Source organism: Melospiza georgiana, chromosome 8 (genome assembly GCF_028018845.1).
Source record: "Melospiza georgiana isolate bMelGeo1 chromosome 8, bMelGeo1.pri, whole genome shotgun sequence".
NCBI classification, from domain to species: Eukaryota; Metazoa; Chordata; class Aves; order Passeriformes; family Passerellidae; genus Melospiza; species Melospiza georgiana.
Window position 1 is genome coordinate 24,409,260 of NC_080437.1, and position 24,063 is coordinate 24,433,322.

General features: G+C 51.5%; 1 protein-coding gene across 1 annotated transcript; it reads left to right on the forward strand.

Moving 5' to 3' along the window:
* The first annotated feature begins 21,163 nt into the window (after positions 1–21,163).
* Positions 21,164–22,291, forward strand: LBX1 (ladybird homeobox 1). The gene is made up of 2 exons (XM_058029549.1): positions 21,164–21,488; positions 21,789–22,291. The coding sequence occupies exons 1-2, from the start codon at positions 21,164–21,166 to the stop codon at positions 22,289–22,291; spliced, it is 828 nt and encodes a 275-aa protein (XP_057885532.1).
* The last annotated feature ends 1,772 nt before the right edge of the window (positions 22,292–24,063 follow it).

Genomic DNA, 24,063 nt, shown 5'->3' on the forward strand with positions numbered 1-24,063 from the left:
ACAAATTACTAATTATTTCCCCCTCCCTCTGCACTCTTTCCTCCCCAAATCATGAAATATTATCCCCATGAAGAAAGGAAAAGGTCTGTCCGTTTGTGAGCCCTTCACGGATTTTATATACCTAATTCATCAAATGAGAAACACTTCCTGATTGTCCAGGATTATTTTGAGAGGTGAGCTCGTGACCCCCGACCTCACTGCCCAGAGCCACGGCGAAGGGCAAAGGCTCTGATTTACGTGTCCCGAGCTGCAGCCCCGGGCTGCGAGGTGGGGAACGGTGGAGCCTCACTGGCTCGAGGAACAAACCCTGATACCCCGGTGAGGGGCTGCCGCTGAGCCGGGCCCTTCATGTGCAGAGATCCCGTGACTCCAAGTGTTTCTGAACCCATTTGGATTTTATGGGGCTGCTGATTTCAAACAGGCCGAGCTCTTTGAACAAGGCACCGTGCATGCCATTTGGAGGTTTGTATTTATTTACGGTGAGGTCTTTTATTCCTCTTTCCAGACAAAATGTACGTGCCAGAAAACAGGTCTTTATCTCAAAGAGTGTGACCAGAGGCACACTCTGGAAGCAGTGGGAGTCTGGGCTCCTACAAATTTTATTCGAAAGGAAAACTTGTAGGTTGATAAAAGCTGATGAGTCCAAGACATGGGAGACACGCACTGCTTCCAGGTCTAAATCCACTGGGATATGCTTGTTAAAGGTCCATAGTTTGTAGAGTCAAGGTGGCAAATCTGTAGAAAGTATTTTTGAAAATAATGACTCTTTCAAGCACCAAATTCCCTGCTTTCTCCATTCCTCCTCTCCCACAGTACCAAGCAAAAAACTACTGTTGAGGAATCTAATGCATAAAATCTCTGTTTCAGATGCCCATGTTCCTCTGCCACACTTTGTCTTTGACCACCAGCAAAACAAGTGTGTTCATATCCCCAGATCCACACCAGATCTTCTCTCTGGGCCTTGAAGATGTTCAGCATTCAGCTACAGATGTATCTAAATACCAAAGGTGTGCTTACAAACAGACAACAGTAAAACAGAGTATCTCCAGGAAATGTGATTTCCAAATCTGTATCAGCGGCCAACACAAAGCAGAAGACAGCAGTAACACCGGGACCTCTCTGCAGTGGAAGGCTTGAATATATCTGCTGGCAGGCAGGTGTGTAAATCTCCACTTCCCAATACATTCACTTGCAGCCTCTAGGGCTGGCTCCATTCACAGAGACATTCTGGACTGCACCAACATCACTTCAACAGGCTCAGAGTTTGCCCTTTGCATGGTTAAAACCCTTTGACCTTTTCTGCATGCATTCAGAAATGCATCCTATTTTGCGTGAAAATGAAGCTATTTGTCTAACTGAGATAGATAAATAAACTCCAGTCTCCCAGAACTAGGAGGGGAGTTTAGAGAAGTGTGCTCCCAAAGAAACATTTTTTTTTCCAAGACAGAAAAAGCCCATCCTGTTTGCCTAAAAGCTGAGAGTGATGCAAAAGGGGACCATAAGGGAGTATGAAAACGCATTTGAATCAATAGGATAAAGTTAACAGGATCAGGAATAAATAGAATGAAGGAAATAGGATAAAAATGCCGGAGGAGATAAAAATGCCAGACTCCACATCGCCTCAGAAATCACTGCTGAAGGAGCAGCAGGGCCAAGTTCATCCTGGGTATAATTCACTTGGCTGTTTCCTCTTGCCATTTTAAGGCTTGGTGGATTTAGGAGCTTTGGGTTGTTGGGGTTTTTTTGCTCCCTGTCAATGATGTCTCAATTCAAATAATGTGTGACATTCTTGGGTTTGCTCCATGCCTGCCTGGCACAGCTTAGGGTCTGGCTTCTATAAATGGCAGCTTCCCATGACCCAGCAGCTCTGCTCTGGCTACCAGAGCATACAGAAAGGTGCCTCCATATGAATTTGGGTGATGAATTCAAAGCAGCCACACTTGCAAAACAGATTTTATGCTTATATAACAGATACCATTCTGATTCAACAAGCATGCTGGCAGCCAGGCTTCTCTCCAAATGTGTTTTAATCTCGCTGGCTTTCAAGGAATTTATGCTTGTGCTTTAAGTAAAGCAGGTGTTTTGAGGATTGAGTCCTGAATCCTTTTCACAGAGGCACCATCTTCCCATGGTCCCTTGAAGACAGCAGTGAGAGGCTTTAAGAGAGATACTTGGGTATTTGCTGGTTGTTTTTCCCAACAGCTCACTGCCATGCCACAGAACAGGGCATTCCAGCAGCTCCCCCAGTGTGCCTCACTCTCATACAACCCTTGCTGCACCACCAAAAATATAAAAAGAAAGGAAATTTAAATATGATGAAATGCATTTTTCTCCATTCTTGTTCCCAAGGCACCTTGTAAGCAGGTGTAAGTTTTGCATCTCAGTAAAACTATGGACCGGACTCATTTTTTGTTTTATAGAAAGAGAGCAGTGCCCCTTCAGAAAGCAGCAGTCCCACATAAGTCTCATTCATAGATGAGTGAGATGAGGGACCCCAGCTCATGCAGCAACCCCTGCAGGTGTCTGCTGGGATCCCCTCACTGGGACACAACACTGAAGCTCACATTCCCACTATTGCAAAGACAGACAGAGAAGTCCCCAGCAACAAAGCTGCATCAAACACCATGTTGGAAATGTGACGCCTTAGAGGTGGCAGTGCCCTACAGCTCTGTGTCTCATAGCACCTCATGATGCTGGTCTGGTACCAGCCCTTCATCCCACCACCTTACCTTTCTGACCCAACTCCCAATCCCGGGCTGAATTTTGCTTAGTTTAGGTGACTTGAGTGCACCACCCCAGGCAGGATGGCTTCAGGCCATCAGCTAAAATAGCTGCTTGTCATCATCTCCTTTGTCTGGCCTTGGACTGACAGGACCTGTCTCCGCTCCCTTTGAGATCTTTACACCCAGCCTCTGAAGGTCTGACTGACTCCCTTTCCTTTGCTATCTGGGTTGGTTATTTTCAGCCTGTGCCTTTTCTGGGTCTTTTTCTCTGTTCCTGGTTGTCCCCTTTCTCCCTCCATGTATACTCTTCCTATCATCCTGGATGGAGTGGACCCCAGAACAGCCATGCTGTGATTTAGGGTGTCATCCAATCCACTGCTGCGTTTACCTGCTCTGGCATGGTGGGATGTGCTGGTGACCATGGGTCTCAGTCCATGGGACCAAGCTGGGACCATGTCACACCATGGCAGGAGACAGCTCAGGGCATGCTCTACTTCAGCATCCTCCCCCATTAGTGCTCACATCCTCACACTGTGGGGCAGGTGAATCATATCAACCTCACCAGTGTCATGTGGCTGCACCAGAGAGAGATGATCAGAGGGATGATCAAAGGAGACATGGCTGTGCCATGGATTCCCTTCACAACAGGCTGCCCCCAGAGTCGGGTGGCCAGTGCAGCCCAGAGCACTCTGACAGCACAAACAATTCCTCCCGGGTCAAGGACCTGGCACAGTGCAGGGTATCACTTAACTCCCAGACGTGCATGGCACAAGCTGGTGGGGGTTTTACTCATGTCAGTGGGCTGGACCCCTTCCCAGGGAGCACAGAGCTCCTGAGCTTAGCTACTGATGAGAACAGCATAGGAAAGCACAGCAAGGCAATGACTGACCCTGGCACTCACTGTGCCTTGGTTGTCATTTGCCCCAGACTGTGGTACAGACAAAGTCAGGGTGCCAGGGCTGTCCTCCACCATAGCCCTTGGGGGATGATCTTCCCACCAGGAAGGTTGTTAAGCTTGCAGGAGGGAGATGCTTTTCCTGAAAGTTACTTTGATGCTGTTTGCATCTGTAAAATCAAGATTCTATCACTCCAGGGGTTAAATTCAATAGTGCTGGCATGAAAGGACAACTCATGCTGTAGCATCCTACACAGTAGTTGCCTTCTGCAGACGGGTGACTCATGCTGCACAGCAAGGACAGCACCCCAACCTTGCCTTGTATCCTCTAAGCAGGGCTGAAGCACACCCTGCTGCCTTGCTGGGCTGCACTTTGCAGTGGGAAAGCCCTGTAGCCTTAAGGAGTTCTTCCACAGGAAGCAGGATCCAGGTGTGCATACACTCACAGGTGAGAGACTGGGGCTGGAGGCCAGGCTGGCATCCAGCCCCCCATGCAGGGTCCTGCCCCAGCCCTCTCCAGCTGAAGTGGCTCTGACCTGGATCAGTACCAAGGATCCAAGCCCAACCAATATGGATGGATTGAAAGAGATGACATTTCCCAGAGCTCTTAAAAGGGATGAATGTCAAATGCAGGCTCATCACCCACATCCCGCTGCTGCCCCCTCAAAACTCGGTGTGCAGGAGCACTTCCTTTGTCTAGGAGTGCCAAATTCAGCCCACCACAAGGTCTGGAAGGGAATCAGGCACAGTGGTCTGTGATCACACATCAAGCAAAGCTCAAGACTTGTGCTGCTGTTTTCTCCCACAGCAGGGAGATGGACGTCAGCAGGCTCTATCAGTGTCATCAGGTCACTCTCTTTTCGGTTAGAAATGAGTTGCTACACTGAAAATAATTGACCCTTAATGCCAGCTGCAGGGACCAGAGCATGCATTGCCACGAGGTTATGCTCCTTCCAATCCATCTGCTGTCCCTGTGTTGAGCTCAGATGTCTCTTCTTCTCCCCCAGCCCCCAGCTCTCCTCTCAGCTTTCAGAGCCACCCTGGCTTCTGGGATGTGCATTTAGCCTTTCCCTTCTCCTACCACCCTCACTGCCCCACAAAGATGAGCAAGGTCAGGGATGGCTGATAACATCCCCACTGGTCCCTCTGGTATAATCCAGGAGGGACCTGTAATTCTGCAGAGACCTCAAAGAAGACTTGGCTACCCAATATCCATTGGCTCCTTGGGACATCAGCCATGTGAACGTTGTAAAGGTGACATTCTTCTCACTTCATCTGAACTATGGCTCTGGTGAAAGCATCAAGAGACCAGCATTTCCAAAGACAGTTACTGACACTGATGGGGGATGCTGCTGCATTTTGAGGGTTCTTGTCACTGACTACTCCCCACTTGTGAGCCTCAGCAGGCTGGGAGATTTTCTCTCTCTATGTCCTGAGTCTTTCCAAAAGGAGCTGCCCCATTGCAGCAATTCAGCATTGTGTTTTTGTGAAAATAAAGGGTCAAGCAAATGGTGCAGTAATATAGTGTTATAAATGGGCTGGAGCAAACTAATTCCTTTCCTTGACTGTGATGTGCTCTCTGGTCTTGGCAGGACCATTTCCCACCCCAGTGCCTCTATTTGTCGTCTGCATCTCTGCCTTATTAATGAAGCCACAGCTTCCTAGGAGAGAAGCAGGAACAGGGGATGATTTGGGCTGGGATATCTGGGACTTCAGCAATGGCAACAGCTGTGGCTGTTGCTGCACACATTTGGGCTTTCCTCCACCCTACAGGTGCTAAAGCTCTCCCTGCCCACCCACATCCAACATAGGTTGGATACTGAGCCCAGGCCTCTGCAGGAGTCTGTTAGACGCTTTTGTGGATGTCTGAGCATGGACTTGCTGGTGGGAATGGAAAGCCACAGCAAGGACTTGGAGACTGGGTGAGCAGATGTAAAGTGGCTGCTGCTGGAGCGCAGTATGGCAAGCAACTTTATGCCCCAGCAGTATTTCTCTGTAGCTTTCAGGGAAGGGAAGCCTCAAAGATGTGGAAGGGCGGGAACTGGCAAGCAACACTGAGAAGCCAGAATTCTTCTGTCCATGAAAATCTCCTTATAGCCATAGCAGCGTCTTACTGTGCCCAGCATTTTCAGGGAGGAAGCAGTGACTCAGCAGTGTTCCCAGCCCGCTCTCTGCCTTCCCCTTCTGGCAAAGCTGCACCAGGCCCATGTAGACAGGGAATGGGCAGCACGAGGCCAGGCTGGCAGCATGGGGCAGCGAGCAGGCAGGTGGGCCGTCCAGGCCTTTGCAGGTGCAGGGTTATACAGACATTGCATCTGCCATGCTCCCCTCCCACTCTCTGGGCTATCTCGTATGCCGGTCCCGTCTTCCCACGTGTCTGCTGCCTATTCATCTTCAATGTCTTTCCTTGATGGGAACACTCAACTGAGGCTCAGCAATGCACTGCCCTTTCCACCTGCATTGGTGGTGCAGCAGGCACAAGGCAGCCTGGCTCCCAGCCTGGGCAGCCCTTCCCAGTGCAGAGCAGGTAACAGGACCAGCCACAGCCAGGGGTAAACCTGGGGCACAACCCACTGCAAAATTGACCGTGGTCTGCTACAGCAGAAGAAGGAAAGGCTGATTTATGCCCCCACCATCTCCATGCTGCTTGGCTCCAGCAGAGCTAAAGTGCTGGTTTTGCCTGTACTGGGCCCATTGTGGTGCAAGATCCTGCCAAAGTGTGAGAGGGATGTGTGGTGGAAAGCGTATCAGGGGTGGAATTGTCTACACGCAAATGCTCAACTTTATGTACTTTTAACTAGAGGTGTAACAGATGGTTGCATTTCGGTCCAAGCAGCGGAGAGCCATGCCCATTCCGGCTGGAGCCAATCAATCCCACCACTCTGGGGAAAACGGCAAGCTGGGTTTGGAGGCACGGCTGCCAGCAATCCAGAGGAAGGCTTTGCACAAGCAAACATGGGCCGCTGCCATGCGAAACCAGGGAAACAGGATTAAAGAGACATCGAGACAGACAGCAGAGCACGGTGCCGGTGCCGTGGGCTGTTCCCAGAGCAAATGGCAGCAGAGACAGCAAGCAGCCAGGGCTCAGCAAATGCACATCGGCCCAACCCTCCAACAGGGGAGGAAAATGAAGGACCCTTCCTGGAGAGGGGACAGAAGTTTTATGGGATGGGGAGGGATCTGCTCCCATGCAGTGATGCCATGGTGAGTGGCTGCCTGCAATGCTCTGCCTGCCCCTGACACTCTGCCCAATACCCTCATCTCTCTCCACACCCTTGAGTTGTTTCTGCATGGGATAGGGAATGTCCCCCACTGCCACAACTCCTGCTCTTCATGGCCCCCCAGCCATGGCAACACCCCTCCTCTGAACTCAGCTACTAGTAAGAATTGGACAGGTAAGTCTGCAAATCCCACCTGGCACTGCTCCCAGGGCAACACAGCTTGGGATCCAGGTGAAGGATGAGCCCTGCAGTGGGAAGGTGGCCAACCCACACCAGGAGACCAGCATGGATTGGACTGAGACAGCTCCTACCTCAGGTCCCACAAGGGATATTTGTCACTCATTTCTGGGCAGGTTTTGAACTAATGAAAAGGAGTACAGTAGTGTAGAGCTGTTTCAGCTGGACTATTTCAGCAGCGCAGTTTCAGATCTGGGGTATAAGCAGTTAGGTGGTGGAGAAAGACTATGCAGTGCTGGTTATGGGAAACTGAACTGGGAGATTACAGTGAGGAGAAGTTTTTGGCATAACAGCCTTCAAGAGCTGAGAAGGAGCACTAAAGAAAAACCAGTATCATCATCTCTCTGTGTCTCAGGGTCCTCAGCTAAAGCAATGGAGATCACTTGTTGGGAAAAGTGCTGTATTTTGCACAAATCTCAATACGACTAATTACCATTATAGGATGAAGGGCTGCATAAGCACATGGGTTCTTCTAGGTCTTCCAGACCTACATTGTGGGGTAAAATATCTGCACCACATTTTTGCCTCTGGAGCATTTAGATTTGGTCTCTTCATACTTCACTCTTCATCAACAAGGAGCACATCGAGTACAGCTGAACCCGCAGCTCATTTGCAAGGTGCTCAGCAGACAGATGGGGTTTGGAAGGTGCCCCTTGGGATGCAGCCTTGGGAGATGTGTGTTACAACACTGCAGATCAGGAATTGTAATGGGAGGTCGCAGGAAATAAAGTTATTTTGTTTAATGGCTTCTGGAGACTGAGGGATTTGGGAAAATCACTAGAACTCTGGATCCTGGCAGGAAACCCATGCTCTGTTTCTGTGCTGTCAACAACAAGCAGCCAAAAAAACTGGGAAGCAGGTTCAAAATCATGAGAGAATGCTTAAACCAATGAAATAAAGGGTGGCTTATTCATGTCCCTTGCCCTGACTGGTTTGTTCTTAACATTCACTTACCTTCAAGGGTATTTCTGTCACCACAAATCTTAGATGAGAAAACCCACATGTGCAAGTTGAACTGTCCCCAAGTGACATTTTGAGTGAAATGTTAAAAACTGGCAAAAATCCAGTGAAGCAGTGAGACTGGGTTACCCAAGAGTCTGCCCAGCAGAGCATTGGTCAGGGTTTAAGTCCTAGAGGTCTGTCTAAACAGGAGGAGATACCTACAGCAAGGACATTTTGGTCCTTGCCCATCGGTGGCACCATTCACCAGTCCAAAAGTTGCATGAGTATGATGGAGACAGAAGCACATCCCAGCAAGGCAGCAGGGAGACGGCAGGCAGCCTTCTGCAATCAAAATGAAGTATTTCAAGCAAATCTGGCTCTTTCCTTACTCCTACCACATTGCGAAAGCCTCAGGAAGTCTCCCCAAGGGCTTCCTCCTCAGCCTGGCAGGGTTTGTGTCCCCCACAGTGCCATTGAGACTTTCACATCACCCCCACAAGCTGGTGGCTTTCACCTGTTTTAAAGACCTGTTTTCCTTCCCCACTTCGTTTCCTCATTCTGTCTCACAGTCACGTTCCCAGATACCTCTCAGCAGATGTTTATGGTGCTTTTGCAAAACACTTCCACTTTCTCAAGCTTATCAAACTCTTTTTGTCTCGCAGGTGCTCTTGTCTGGAGAGTGCAATGTCATGAAATGACTGCTCTAACAGCAGGTTTGTCCTCCCCCAGCTCCTTTCCCTCCCCAACAGCGCCATGTCTAGAGAAAAACCTTGTGAAGGCTGAGCACACTTGTCCTTGTGTTTCTGCTGTAACGTCCCAAAGCATGACAATTTCATAGCAGGGCCAAAAAGTCCCTTGGGTTTAATTTCACAGCTGCAAAGCCCTCCCAGCCCTAAGAATGTGGGGTACACAAAGGCGCCAAAACCTGGGTGGGCAAAGGAACAAACCCAGAGCATTGCAGACCATGGTGGGTCAGGCTGAGGGACAGTCTTTTGTCCGAACAGTGCTGTCCTGTGTGCTGCCAGTGGATGCTCCCTGTTCAGTGCAGTGATGCCCAGCTTAGATTTATTCCAAGAGGGGATATGTGAGCCCCAAACTCCTGGTCTGATTTTTCCTGACTACTCAGGAAGCTGTGGAGATTTTGGCAGATTGGGATGATCTCCCTCCCCACAGTTTCTGTTCCACCACTGCATCCCCAGTAGCCAACCCTTCACATTGACAGCTATCAACCCCATGTATCAGCCAAGAAACTTCCCCCAATTCATTGTGGTGGTCCAACACCTTCCTCGGGTGTTTGCTCAGCCAGGGACACCAGAGGCTGCCCTGTTGCCCACCACACCATTAATGTCATCCTCCCTCTGTGGTGCATCTTGACTTTCCTTGGTCTTCTCCATTGAGTACTCAGTCCTGAATGACAGGAGATTCACCTCTCCCACGCCAGCTCCATGCAGGCTGACAGGCTCTACCAAGGAATTTCTGTGCTGTCAGACAGGCTGAGGAGTGGGTGAGCAGGGATTAAGTGTGTGCCACCTCTTCCTGAACAAGTGCAAGTGGATGTGGAGTTATCAGGTGGCAGATTGATAACAAACAAATGGAAGATCTCATCTGCATAGCTGGTAGATCAGCCATGAAGCATATTGACCTGGGATATCATGGATGCCAAAAGATTATATGGGTAGAACAAGTGTTCATGCAAAAACAATCTATCTGGGGCCATAAGACATGAAGGTATCACTTCTGGCTCAGGAGCCTCGGAACCACAATCAGCTGAGAGCTGGGAAAGTATCTCTAGGAAGCATGACGTACACTTACTAAAGTTTGTATGATAATAATATACAGAATAACATATTATACAGTTGGGTCTTTTGCTCTCTCAGGATGACTGTCAGCAGCAGCAGCAATGGAGTCGGGATATGAGGCTAGGCAGAATTTCATTAAACCCTACATGGCCTTCTTCAGCCTCTCATATCTAGTATGGATCAGTGCTGGGCGGACTGCCATTCACAGTCCTGCAAACATGTAACACTCACATCACTGAACTGCCTCCCTGCTCTTCCAAGGACTAAAACATCTGATTCTGAGAGGATTCACAGACCCACATCTCCATGTCAGACCCCTGCCTGTGCTGAGGATAAGCATGGTGTTAAGCTGTGTTCTTGACTGAGCTCTGAGTCTAAAACAAGAGTCTCTGAGTCAGTCTTGGTGTGTCTAGGGTGTGGTTTCCTGTCTTTCCTAGAAAGTTGTCAATTAGGGAAAGACTTTTCTGAAAGATCTTTCTTCTGTTTCTCGGGAGCAGATTCCTTTCCATTGCTCATCTCTTCTCACCTGATGCAGTAACACTGACTTTTCACTGCTATATTGCATGATTCCCTAAGTACCCCCAGAAACAGCACCATCTCCTGTGCTCCTGGTCCATGGAGAGCCACCCCCATTCCTGGCACAACCAAGTACCATGACATGGAGGTCTCAAAAACTGCCCTGCTCCATGTCCATGAGCAAGCATAGACCCTCTGGCCCTGGCCACAAACTTATAAAGCAGAATACGCCTAGTCTATATCATGCAGACATTTTTGGGTGTGAATCTGCAGCTTTGGAACAGGAAAGCACCTTGAGCAGGACACAAGCAGGTGCAGCTTCGGAGAGCAGCCATGACTGTCTTCTTGTCAGTGTCCTTCCCCACTTGCCTTTGCCCAAACTCTGCCAAACCTCCTGCTCGGGAAAGAGACTTGGGGATGGGGGCCAGATTTGACCCCTCCAATCTCAGGGGAAAGTTTTGAGGAGAAAAGATAAAATTTATTTTCCATTCAAATACAACTAATAATAAAACTAGGGAAGAACGATGCCGGAAATATGCTAAATAAGCAGAAATCTGGCTAAACAGAAGTTTTCCACAAGGCATCAGGAAATCTCTGAATTGCTATGAGTGCCTTATTTAGTGGTGTGTGTGCTTTTTGTCCACACAAGTTCCAGTCACTGCAGCCATCAAACATTTTTTAATAGGAGCATTAACTTAAAAACAGCTAACAGTAATATTCCTAGCTGTGTGGAAACAGCATTTTATTAAATGCTTCACACAGATTTTGTATAATAAAGATGAATATATTATATCCTCTGCCTCCCCCAGAGTGAAACAATAATAGGAAAATAAAAAAAAAAAGCCAATAAAGTGAAACATAAATAGAGCATAATGGGACTAGTAGCAAACCGAACTGACTATATAACATCTGCTATTGTTTGCCTGGCAAATGCAAACAAGGAGAAAAACCAAGAAAGATTTGAACAGCTCCAGCCTCTTTCCCCTCTGCTGCAAGGAAGCAGCACTGATATCCCAAGCAGATTAGAGCTGACAGAACAGTACAAGGGCGACTTGCAAATTTGTCCTTAAACAAATGTGTGAGATTCCCTTCGCTTCTGTGCATGAAGCAATTTTCACGAGTCTTTTGCTGCCAGACAGTTTATGTGTGAAAATATTCCTGGGTCTGGTGAGTTCTCAATGCAAACATTCATTCCTTTCAAAGCTCACATTTTACCATGTGTTTGCCCCTTCCTATCCTCTGGTTTCTGAAGTTACCTCATCAGCTGAGCCAAAACAAAGCCGTGGGAGATGGGCAACAAATCCTGCCAACTGAGGGGATACAGAGAGCTGATATCTGTGGGCAAGGCCCCAGTTGTCTTCTGTATATCATAGCCAGGGAGCCTTCATCCATCACCTTTGGAGAAATCAGGATAACTAAAGGATCACACTGTGAGTAGAAAGGAAAAAAAAGAGGGATTTTTGCCTGACAGCTCCTTTGCAGATAGTGATCTGGCCAGCCAGCTCACAGGTGTAGTAAACCCAGGGCTCTGCATCTGCAAAAATCCAGTCTGTGTTTGTGACCAAACTTAAATCATAGCCATCCTGACTGAAAACAGAACTAGTTGGAAGCTGGGGGAAGGAAAGAAGAGCTAAATGCCTATAAAAGTCATTTTCTGTTTTATTTGTTATCTTGCTTGTAATGATCACACCATGTTTCCTATCTATTTTTACAGTAAGTTGTACTCTGCTCTCAAGAGGCCCCTGGATGACTTATTATTAACGATGTCTTCTTATTATGGATGGTGATTTATTATCAGAATGATTCTATTTGTACTGGGTATGTTGTTTTGCTGCCAGCACAAGGCTGTTGCCATCTTCAGAGCAAAAGGTCATGTTCTTGCAGCACAGCATGCCCAGCTCCACTAGGCTGAGCTGGTGAGATTGCAGACTGCACACATGTACAGGGCAAAAGGACAAAGACCAAAGAGAAGAGAGGCCCTGGTGCACCCACATTGCAACTGCCCCACAGCCGTGGGGGGCACAGGGGATCCACTGCTGGACTTCACACCCCCTACCCACTGCCTACACTCCTTGTACGTATGAGGTCACCATTTAGGGATCTTACACATCTCAGTAAAAAAATCATATTTTCTATAAATTTTACATTGCATTACCAGTCAACAAGTGTTTATTTAGCATTGGGAAATTAAAATCGTTTTTCTCTCCTGTCCTTGGAGTCCATGTACTCCAAGATTCACAAACACTCCTTTCACTGTAAATAAGGGTCCTTCTGGAGTTTGGCAATAAGTTCACAGGGCACAGGAGATTTTCAACACCCATTGCTTCACTGAGACTGCGAAAGGCAGCAGGAGCAGGTACGCAGCTTTCCAAGCAGAAAATCCCAAGATTTAAAGTGAGGGAGAGGGGCTGCTTCTGGGAAGTTAGCCTGTGCTCTCAGACAGATCAAGCTAGCCCCTCCAAGGCTGCCCACTACCTCTAGTGGCAGCTCCCCAGCCAGTGACCCCTCAGGCCCCACCAATTCCACTCTCTAGTGAGGATGAGGGATGCCCACAACAGCCAGCCAGCCCCTTTGCCTACCCAGACCAGGTTATTTGTGCTGTGTGCAGCCTTAATACCTCACTTGCTCACTCTCTTAGCTCTTACTGAGGAGTGCTGGCAGGTCCTTGTTAAATTGTAACACCAACGAAGGCAAGTGCCATCATTGAACCTGAGAACCTGATGGGTTTTTCCATGGGCAAGCAGAATCCAGACCCACTGTTCCTGTGCATTTGGCATTAGTGAAGACCTGCTTTGCACACCTGTAAAAAACAACTGAGCTAAGCAGACCCCACGGAGATTTCAAGCAGAAAAAATGGGGTAAATCTTGAGGCTGTTCACTACACAGGCTTTACTAAGTGCCCAAGAGAAAAAAATCCAGGCTGTAAAGTTCCACAAGTCACAAGGGATTGTGCATCAGCTCAAAAAGAGTCCTGGGTGCCAAGCCAGAGGAGGTGAGAATTTCATGCCAAGAGAGTTTTGTCACAAATTGAACAAAAGAGAGAAGGGAAGTGGATATGACTCCAGGATGCTCAGAGGTGGAATCATAAGAGAGATTTTTGTTGTGATATTAAACCTCAGAGTTCAGAATCTGAATCGGAAGAGTGGGAATCAGGAAAGTGCCCTACAAGAGAGATTCTTTTCACTCCAGCCTCCTCCAGGAAGCTCTTTTCTCTCTTTCCCCATCGTACCTCCATGCAGCACTGGAGACAGGGAGACAGCCTGATCTGACAGCGATCGGTACAGAAACACTGTAAGCTGACAGCAGCTATTATGCAGGATGGGAATGCCAGTCACCATTACAGGATGCTAAAAGTACCCACAGCAAGAGCCCTGCCTGAAACATGACCAGCTGAGAAATGCGTTTAAGGTTCCTGAAACAGAAAGCAGAATAAAACAAACATATGTGTAAAGCCTCTCATCAGAGATGTCTGCAGCTCATGGACAAACTCTTGGGGTAAGATTCCTTTATGAAGCAGGTCTCAGGATGCAGAGAGCAGCTTGACACTGGAGAGCAGTGCAGTGGATCCATGTGTCCAGCGGGAGAGGCTGGGAGAGGTTTGAGAATCATCTTTTGAATCCCAGCTGGAGATGAACACCACAAGAAGGCAAAGGTATAGCCCAGCCTTTGGTGAGAGGAACAGGGGAATAGAGAAGAGAAAAGTTGCAATAGCCTGGCTGGGTCTGGGGGATGTGTCAGCTGCTAAATGCTGCTGCAGTTTGGAATAAAAAGGAGAGTCATCTGCGGCCTTGCAAACTCACCTCATGTGTGAGTTGAAAGACAAGTGGACTGCTGTTTGACCCTATCTCTATCCCATTCATGACAGGACCAGAGACGGACAAGAGGAACAAACATGGCAAGTCTAACATGAAGAGATGTATTGTAGGGAGAGTTTTCAGCAGCACTTCTCTGAGCTTGGAGGGCTCCTGTGAGGCCAGATGTAGTAGGATGAAAAAAAAAGGAGGGATGAAAAAACAGGGAGACTGAAAGAAAGAGGTGAGAAGGAGAAACAGCCTCGCAGCACAGAAAGTTGGAAGAGATCACAGTCAAACTGTGGCTTTGCTTCTTGGTGCTGCTCTTGCAATGGATGGATATATTAGTTTTTAATTAATTATCTTACTGCAGTAGTTGGAAGGGGAATCACCTTCAAAAAAGAAATACAAATATCTGCTTTAACAGGAAACTTTTGCTGCTGTAATTTATTGGAAGGCAAAATGAGCTCCGATTACATTATCCACCCGCACAGTGCCGGCAACGTGTACTTCGGATATTGCGCTATAATCCAATGACTGCTCCTGAATTATTAACACCAAGTTGTTATTAGAAGAAGTTGCCTGCCTTATTTCCACCATTGTCCCCCCCCACTCCCTTTATTAAGTTTCAATTGATTCCCCACACCTCCTCCTGCCCCCCAAAAATAAGCCTTCGCCTCCCCAGCTCTTTCGTAGCTGGCACAAACGTTACTTGCATTTGGCAGCCTGGTGAATTATTCACGCGTGCCGGGAGCGGCAGAGATATTACAGGTCTCGGAGGAGCCAGCGCGGCTCGGCTGTCACAGTCCTGGGTGCCTGTGTCGTTTGTCCCCCCCGCCGCCCAACCAACCAAAGTTTTGTGGAGCTCTGAGACCGGAGCGCAGTTGCGGGGCAGGAAGAAGTCTTGCGGCAGACCCTCCGCGGCTTCTCTCCCGGGGGAAGAGAGGGATACCTGGCACCGGGGTGAGATGGGCATCACCTGGGGTGCCGACACTCCCATTCCAGCCCCACGGGGCGCAGAGGTGACAGGAGAACCCAGCGCTGTGCGCTATTTCCAGCAGCCTCCGGGCGCAGCTGCGCGGGCCGGGCACCGTCTGCCCCCGCCTCCCCAGCACCCGGCCCGCCGTCCCACGGTCAGCTCCGCGGCCATCCCGTCCCCTTCCATCCTCTTCCCTGGAACCCAGGGGGACTGGACAGAAGGCGTTTTCGCCTTTCGTTTTTCCCAAAACGAAAGTGGCCCAGGGGACAGGCAGGCTCTGAAGAGGCCGGGGTTGCGCTGATTCCCTCTGAAGGGTCTATCTCGCTTGCCCTGCAGCCCGGCCTTGCCTCTCCAAGACCTGGGACGGGGCAGGGAGGGTCCGAAAGCTGCTAAATCTCTGTCATACACAGACCCTGACACGGCCAGGAGGCCTGAAATGTCCTCGACAGTCTCGGTCCCACCTCCCTGCCTTCCAGGGGCGTTGTGCAGATGGCATGTATCGGAGTATCTACGGGGTTTTAAAACTATGAATTGATAAAAATCAAGTTCTTGCCTTGCCTGGAGCTGGGACAGGCACGTCCCGACCGTTTTTGCCAGGAAGCTTGAGTCCTACTGGATTTCTTGGACTAGAAAATAAAATACAAGAATGTAAAAAATTAAATACGTTCATACGCTCCTGTTGGCCCTACTCGCACTCCAGGGAACTCCTGGAACGGCTACTGGAGCCTCTGTTCCCAGGGGAAAACCCAGGGGTCTGGCTGGGGAGCCATCAGCGCAGACTGGCTCTCCAGCCCCCACAAACCCCAGGGAATCCCTAAAATCCACCAGGAGCTGTGGGACGAGAGGGTCCCAGGCTGTGCTAAGAGGAGCAACAACGTAGTGGTTCTGGACATTAGGGATGGGGTCACCCCTGCGTTTCTCCCCCGCTGTGGTAAATGCTCCCCGGGACCCCACGCAGGTTGATTAGGTAGCTGGAGGTGTTGATCCACGCTGGTCGCTCCTTTTCATTTGTTCTCTAAAACGGCTTGTGGGGGAGACGGGCTCCCCTATTTCCTTTACACCAGCCCGAGAGCGTGCCTGCTTACACCAGGCCAGGCACTTGCCCAAATTGGGACTCTCCCCCGCCTCCTCATCCGGCCCCACAGCGGGACGGCGAGTGCAGTGCAAACACTGCCGTGCCAGCACCACTGTGCGGGGGCTTTGCGGGAGGGAAACAAATCCGTCCCAGGGTAGGCAGAAAGTGCACGGACCCTGGAGCTCGGCTGATCTCGGCGGCGCTGAGCGGCCCCGAGAGCTGGTTTACAAGCGAAAATCCCCAGGTGAAGTCGGGGAGCCGGGCACCGTACCTCCCGTCCGCCCGAGGGGGGCTGCTCCTCGCATCCCGCTCCTGGCTGGGTTTCTGGACCCGCGGCTTTCGTCCCTGGTCGGCCCCGTTCAGGTCCCGGCCCCGCGGCCGAAGACCTCCGAGGGAACGGCGACTTCTCCATCTTTCTCTGCCGGGGAAAATTCGGGGCTTCCCGGGGCCGGTGTGTCCCGGCCGGGGCCGGCCGGGCGCGGTGCCCCTGACCCCAGCTCCCAGGCCGGATGCGAGTACTCGAGTCACATTTATTTTTGGTGCAGAAAAGTTTTTTCCCCCGTAAGGAGGTGGTTGCGAGGGAAGGAAGGATCGCCCGATAGCTGTACAACGAGCTCCAGAAATGGGCTCTGCTGGGGAGCTTCTCCCTAACCCTACAGCGTTCCCCGGTACCCCGGTGCCCCCTCCCCATCATAGCTGGCAGGAGACGGACGCCCTGCTCGGGAGCGTTGTTTTCCGAAGAGAGCAACGCCGGGCAGTGCCCGGCGGCGGCGGCATCAGGGGATACCTCTAGGTACCCGTTACTGGACGTTTCTCAGGAGTGGACTGGGACAGGACCACAGACCCTGCCTTGGCTCTCCGTTCACCGCGGGTCACACCGGGGCCTCTCCGCCCCTCGGCACTCGCAGCCCCAAACTTGGAGGGATGCTTGAAGACTAAAACAGTTATTTCTTAGGTTCCCGGCTCGCCCTCCCGGCCTTTGAGAGATGCTGTGCCAAGACTAGCTACTAGCTCGAGGGCAGGAGTTTTGCTCCTCTCCCCACTGCTAACAGGGAGTGGTAACGTGTTTAGACCACTTAAACTAGGCAGACATAGCTGGGAGCCATGCACGGCTCAGCTATGCCGGGAAAGGAGGTGTCATTTGTACGCAGTTACTTTGGTGATCAACACTTGAATGATATATGCCGCCTGCTTTAATTATATTCCTGTGACATTTTCCTGGACAGGAGCGGACCGCACACAGCCAGAGCCGGGCAGCCCCGGGAGCGTCCTGCTGCTGCCCGCCGGGCCCGGGACTGTTCCCGGGAGGGCAGCTATGCCCACACCCCGAAATACGGTTCTGGAGACGGCAAGAGGAAAGGCTTCCAAAGATGCTACTCCTAGCCTGAGATTTTGTTGTTGTTGTTGTTGTGTGTCCCCACTCACGAGGAGTTTTGGTTTCATCTGCAGTTTTCTCCTCTGTGAGGAGGAAACGCCGCAGCTTCACTCGCTTTTCTTCCACGTTGGAAGGCAGGGACCTAGACCGACACTTCCCAAAGGTTTGGGAGGAAGCCCTCATCCATCCCCGGGGACATCCAAGGGCAGCCGTGCCCCCCAGCCCTGCTTGTCCCCGTCTCTCGATGGGGAACCCGACTCAAAGTTCTGCCTGCCCCAGGAGTAGGTCAGTTCCAGGTCCCGCTCAGAGGGGCTGCTGCAGGCAGAAGCAGGGGGGAGGGAGGGTGTTGGAGCGCATTGGATGAGGGTGTTCTTCCCCAAACGACCTCAAAGCTGGGACACACGACTAGCAGCTGAGTCCCGGCGGGACGGGCAGAAGAGCCCGGCGGGATGCGAAGTTCCGTGGCGGTGGCAGGAGCAGGCCCCCGGCTGCCCCCGGAGCTCCCTTGCTCTCTGGAGCCCTCCGAGGACAGTGAGATGCAATGGGACACGCCGGAGGGCACTGAGAGTCCCTAATTCGGGGTTGGGTGTCAAACGGGCTGCCAAGAAAGAAAATTAAAATCATTAAACTCCGAGGGAGGGAGATGCAGCGGTTGCAAAGGAAAAGTAAGCACAGGACAAACGAACCCAAATCCGCCAAAGGCAGCACCGGGCAGCCGAGAGCACAGCGAGAGCACAGCGGAAGCCCGCCGGGACAACCACCGAGAGCCGGGGGACTCGGGGAAGGCGGCCGGGATCTGCCCCCTTCCCTCTCAACCACCCTTTTTTCAGTGAGGTGCTATCTGGGGAGGGACGCTGGGCGCAAGGGCGGGCGACAGGCCTGGAGCCATCGGGCTGAGCTGTTCATGCAAAACAAGAACCCGTCTATCCCCTACCAGACAGCGGCCGAGGCAAACGAGGAAGGGTCCCTCTGTGTCGGGAAGTCTGTACTGAGGCTGCTGTCCGTCCTCCCCCGGGCTCTGCCCCTATTAGGGAGCAAAAAAGAAAAAAAAACAAAAAAACACGCAGGGTGCTTTGAAAGCCCTGTCCTCCCGCTCAGGAAGAGAGAGGAGACGCAGGCTGAGGGGACAACGGAGGATCCCAAACGATTTGTAGGATTTCGCTGTGTCTGAATCACTTTTGCTCGTGCCCTGAACGAAACGGGCTGTGCTCGAGATGGGGGGAGTAAGTTCCTCCCGTGTCCGCACTCCACTCTGCGGGAAAGGCTGCAGCCGGGAACCGGCTGTGCCTCAGAGCATCCCATACGCCCGCCAGCCCGCCCAAACTCGCACTCAGGAACGAGGCTATTTTTCTTTCGTTTTTTTCCCCTCCTTTTTATTTTTTTTTTAAACCTTATTTCTGTAATTATAACACCAGCACCCCGGCTGAGTTCTCAATAAAACCTGGATCCTGACATAAAACGACACGCTGGAAAACAATGCGAGGGGACACAAGGGAGAGGAGGAAAGTCTCTAATTGGTTAAAATATGTTTAAATCACTTCATAAAACCCGAGCAAAGCGAAGCAAATAATCCACCTAGCAAAGCAAAGAAGCCGGGCGATTTAGAATCAGTGTAATTCGCTCCCCCCCGACCGGCTCCCCCCTATCTCCTCGCAGTATTTGATATGATGAATAACCCAATATAGGCCTTTAAAAATAGGTCACTGCATAAAGAGACTCCCAGAGAGCTATAAAAAATGGGAAGAGGGCGCTTTAAGGAGAGGAGCCATTTGCTTCTTTTGTGCTTGTTTGGTACCTAGCGGCCTGGGAGCTGCCAGCCGTCCTCCCCTTGGCCCTCAAGGTGAGGAGGGAAAGTTGGGGCCCAGTCCAAGCCCCTATCTCTCTTCCTGCCCCACCGCCTCTCCCACCACCTCCCGTCCCGTCCAGCCCCAGCCCGGGCCGCGGCTCGTGTCCCGGCCGAGGTCCCCGCGGGGACCGTGGGGGAGCGTTCACGCCCGCAGTGGGGGCCAAGCTGTTCACCCTGGCTCTGGGCTTTGTCTCCGTCCCTGCGGAGCGGCGAGACAGAAGCGGGATGGTGATCCGCGCTGAAATTCTAAGGAGCGGGTCTGGCCCCGGGGAGAGCCGGGCCGGGCCGGGTTCCCCGAGAGTGGGGGACACAGCAACCCCCGCCAGCCCTGCCCCTCTCCAGAGCCTCCCGCGGGCTCGCAGCAAAAGGACTCGGGCTAGAAACCGGCCCTCCCCGACTCTTTCCCCCCGCGCTGCTCCCGGCCAGGACCACCCGGCACCACCGGAGCCCCAGAAGCCGCCGCCACCCCCGGAGCGCTCCCGGCCCGCAGCCCGCCATGCAGCCCCTCCGTGGGGTCTCCCGGCACCGGGGGGCCCCGCTCCCGCCCCGGGCCCCGCAGCACGCTCCGACACAGGGCGCTGGGAAAGAGGAGCACGACAAATTCGGCGGAAACCTTCGGGTTTTATTGGAAAGGAAAGGTCTGCCTTACCTGGAACCAGGCTCTCCCCTTCTTCCCCTCATTAAAAAAAAAAAAAAAAAAAAAAATCAAAGGGCTCTGGGTAGAGCTGGAGAGAGACATTTTGAATAACCTGGTAGCAGAAATTAGCAGGAGGGAGAATAGAAAGAAAACAAACAAAAAAAAATCTCGGGGGGAAGAAAAAAAAGATACAGCCGGATATTTTTCGGTTTGTTTTGTTTTCGCTTATTATTATTTTTCACTACACTGTATTATCCTGATGCAATAAAGGCTGGTTTGTAATGTAATTTAAAAATATATATGTCCAAACAAATAGCAGGGCCAGAATATGACAAGTGCATTCAGCATTATAATTCAACTGGGCTCCACCTCCATACCGCCTCCTAATTAATGGGTCTCCGAACTTGCAAAAGCCTGCATTGGACAGAGAGAGAGAGAGAGAGAAAGAGAGAGAGAGAGAGAGAGGGCGAAAAGTGTCATTGAAGATAATTGATTACCTCCCAATCAACAATAACTTGTTAGCAATAGTCAATTACCCCATCTCTTCTCGCTTCTTTCCCCCTGGTCCGAGGTCTCGGTACGAGGGCTGCTCTTCCCCTCGACGAAGTCTGCTTTTTCTTTTTCTTTTTTTTTTTTTTAATTATTTTTAAAAATTATTTTGGGGTGGGTATTAGCTTGAGGTGGGGGGGCAGGGAAAGTGCTGCGATTTGGGGTGTTTCTTAAAATAGCAGCTAGAAAGAGAAAGAAAGAGGAGAGACAGGGGGAGAGAGAGAGAGAGAGAGAGAGAGAGAGAGAGAGAGGGAGAGAGAGGAGACAGACAGGAGGGGGGGAAATCTCCGACCCAAAACCCTGGGACAAGAGGTACGGCAGGACCACCTCTCGGCGAGGGACCGACGGCAGCTCTGCTCCGCTCCGCGCCCGCCCGCCGCCCTGCCCGCCCGGCCCGCCGCCCGACGTGGCTCTCCCCGGGAGGACCCGGGGCTCCTCCGCCGGAGTTGGAGGTGGGCTTCAACTTTTGCTCGCTGTCTTCGCCGCCGTCACCCCGCGGTCCCGCCGGGGGCTTCTCCCCGCGGCAGCGCATCCCCGTCGCGGGTGGGGAAGGCAGCCCCGTGCAGCCCGGCCCCACCATGACTTCCAAAGAAGAACCCAAGCCCTCTTCGGGGGAAGAACGGCGGCGGAGCCCTTTGGATCACCTCCCACCGCCGGCCAACTCCAACAAGCCCCTCACCCCCTTCAGCATCGAGGACATCCTCAACAAGCCCTCGGTGCGGAGGAGTTACACCCTCTGCGGAACGGCCCACCTCCTCTCCGCCGCCGAGAAGCACCCCCCGGCCGGGCTGCCCCTCTCCGGCCGGGCGCTGCTCTCCCAGACCTCGCCCCTCTGCGCCCTGGAAGAGCTGGCCAGCAAGACCTTCAAGGGGCTGGAAGTCAGCGTGCTGCAGGCGGCCGAAGGTAAGCCCCTCTCAGAGCAGGGGGTCCTCCAACGGGTGGATACCCAGCTCCTCCCCAGGGCCTGGTTTTCCTCCTCTCCTCGTCCCCCGCCATGTCCCAGGGTGTCGCACGGGGTGGGATGGGGGTCCCTGCGCGGCCCGTACCCGGCCGGTATCCGGAGCATCCTCCCCCGTGGCCCTCGGGGTGCGGGAGAGGGGGCTCTGTCCCGCTCCCTCCAGATACCCACGGGGCAGGGGGGTCCGGGGGCTCGGGTCGGGGTGGACACGGGAAAGCGGGGACAATCTGGCGGCTCGTCGGCAGGCCGGGACGGGATGACCATCTTCGGGCAGCGGCAAACGCCGAAGAAGCGTCGGAAGTCGCGGACGGCCTTCACCAACCACCAGATCTACGAGCTGGAGAAGCGGTTCCTCTACCAAAAATACCTGTCGCCGGCGGACCGGGACCAGATCGCCCAGCAGCTGGGGCTCACCAACGCCCAGGTCATCACCTGGTTTCAGAACCGCCGCGCCAAGCTCAAGAGAGACCTGGAGGAGATGAAGGCCGACGTGGAATCGGCCAAAAAGCTGGGCCCCAACCCCGCCGTGGACATCGTGGCCTTGGCCGAGCTGGAGCCCAGCGCCGAGGGACGGGGCAAGGCGCGGCCCGGGTCCCCGCCGCCGCCCCCCGCCGCCGCCCGGGAGCCCGGCGCTCCGCCGCCGCCCCGCCCCGCCTCGCCCCCCACGGAGCGGCCCCGCAGCCGCCGGGACAGCGAGGAGGAGGAGGAAGAGGAGGAGGAGGACGTGGAGATCGACGTGGATGACTGAGGGGCGGCCGGCGTGCCCCCCCATGTCCCTCCCCCCCCATCCCGAGAGCTCCAAACCGGCACCCTCGGCCCCCCAGGCCGGCCCCGGCAGCGCGGCGGGGCGGCCGCTCCCCCCGGCCGGAGCAATAAGCAATAGAACCCCGCCACAGACACACACCCCCGGTTAATTTAGGGTAGAGTCGATATCCCTCCGCCTGCCACATCTTCGGAACGGTGCAATTACGGACGGCTTCTGTATAAATATTTAAACTTATATATTGGAATTTTTTTTCCTTCCCCCTTCTTTTTGAGGTTTTGATTATTATTTTTTTTCTAATAGCTATCAGTGATGATTATTTTATCTATAAGGGAGACGCGTAACCTTGGAATAAACCTGGCTTCCAACAGATGTTTGGGAAAGCAGTTGTTTTCAAAGACTTCCGAAACAAACAATTTAAAAGAAGATTTAAGTTAGGCTTAAAACGGCAACAGCAAAAAATTAGCTGCTTTCCTTTCCTTGCATGTTTCAGATGTGCACGAACTAATTTTTTTCCCCTTAAAATATTTTTTTCTTTCGCAATCTTGGGAACTTGGGGCTGGGTGATAATGCAAGTTGAAAAATATATACTTTCTTTTTTTCCTAGAGCATAGAGATTTGTCTCCAATGCAATTTCTGCCTCATTTTAACAATTAAAAGCTATTTTTACCATTTTCTGCTATTGTTGTGCTTTTATTAAAAAGCTGCCTTTCGTATTTTTGATATGAAGGTGGTAACAAAAAAAAAAAAAGGAAAAATAAAAAAAAATCCTAGAATTATTTTTTACTCTTTTTAGAATTTTTTGCATGCTATGGAAATAAAAAAGTACAAATCCCAAAATCAATACATTTAAATATTACACTATAAATTTAAAAAATTGTACAGATTTAAGACCTGGTTTTGTTTGAATTGTACAAATTTTAAAAGGCCTGCTATTTAAGTTCCGATAGGGACAATGTCGCTTTATTTACTGTCTCTTAGAATTGTACAGATAGCTCTTTTTTTCCGATACAATAAAATCCTTACCATTTTAATATACTTTTTAACGTCCTTCATTTGTGACCGAAAAAGCACCCCGCCGGTCCGAGGCTACACCGGACTTTTCCCCCGCAGGAATCTCCCATCCCGTTTGCATTTAAAGTTACTCTGAGAGCAGTACCTGTGAGAAAAAATGAAGGCAAAGGAGCATACGAGCTAGACCAATATTATTATTTAGGGTTTTTTCCTAAGTCTAATGCGAGGCAGAGTTTAGCAGAGGAAGAACGCGGAGCATGGATGAGGCCGGAGGTGCGGGCAGCGCTTCCCGGGCGCGGGGGATGCGCGGCGGCGGCGGCGGGAGCGCGGAGGGGCGGGCGGAACCACCGGGACCCCGGGACCCTCCCGCGGTCAGCGGGGCATTTCCAGCCTGAAATTGCAGGGGAAAAAGAAAGGCAGGAAAAAAAATAATTGAAAGAAAAAGCAAATCCGAGCGGCAACAAGGAGTTATCAGCGATTTGGACAAAAGGAGCGGGGTGTGCTGCGGGGGGAGCTGCCCTCCGCCCGGCTGGCCAGGCCTCCCGCGTCTGGGCAAAAGCTGCCACGGGGACACGGGGATGTAAAATGTTTCGTTTCCTACCTTTAGTTCTTTTTCTTTTTCATTTCCTCCCTCTTTTTTTTTTTTTTTTTTTTTTGGTTTTTTTTTTTCATTTATTTTTCTTTTTTTTTTTTTTCCACCAAAATTAAAGCTCTGGTGAATGTATTCTCTCTTGGCAGCGTGA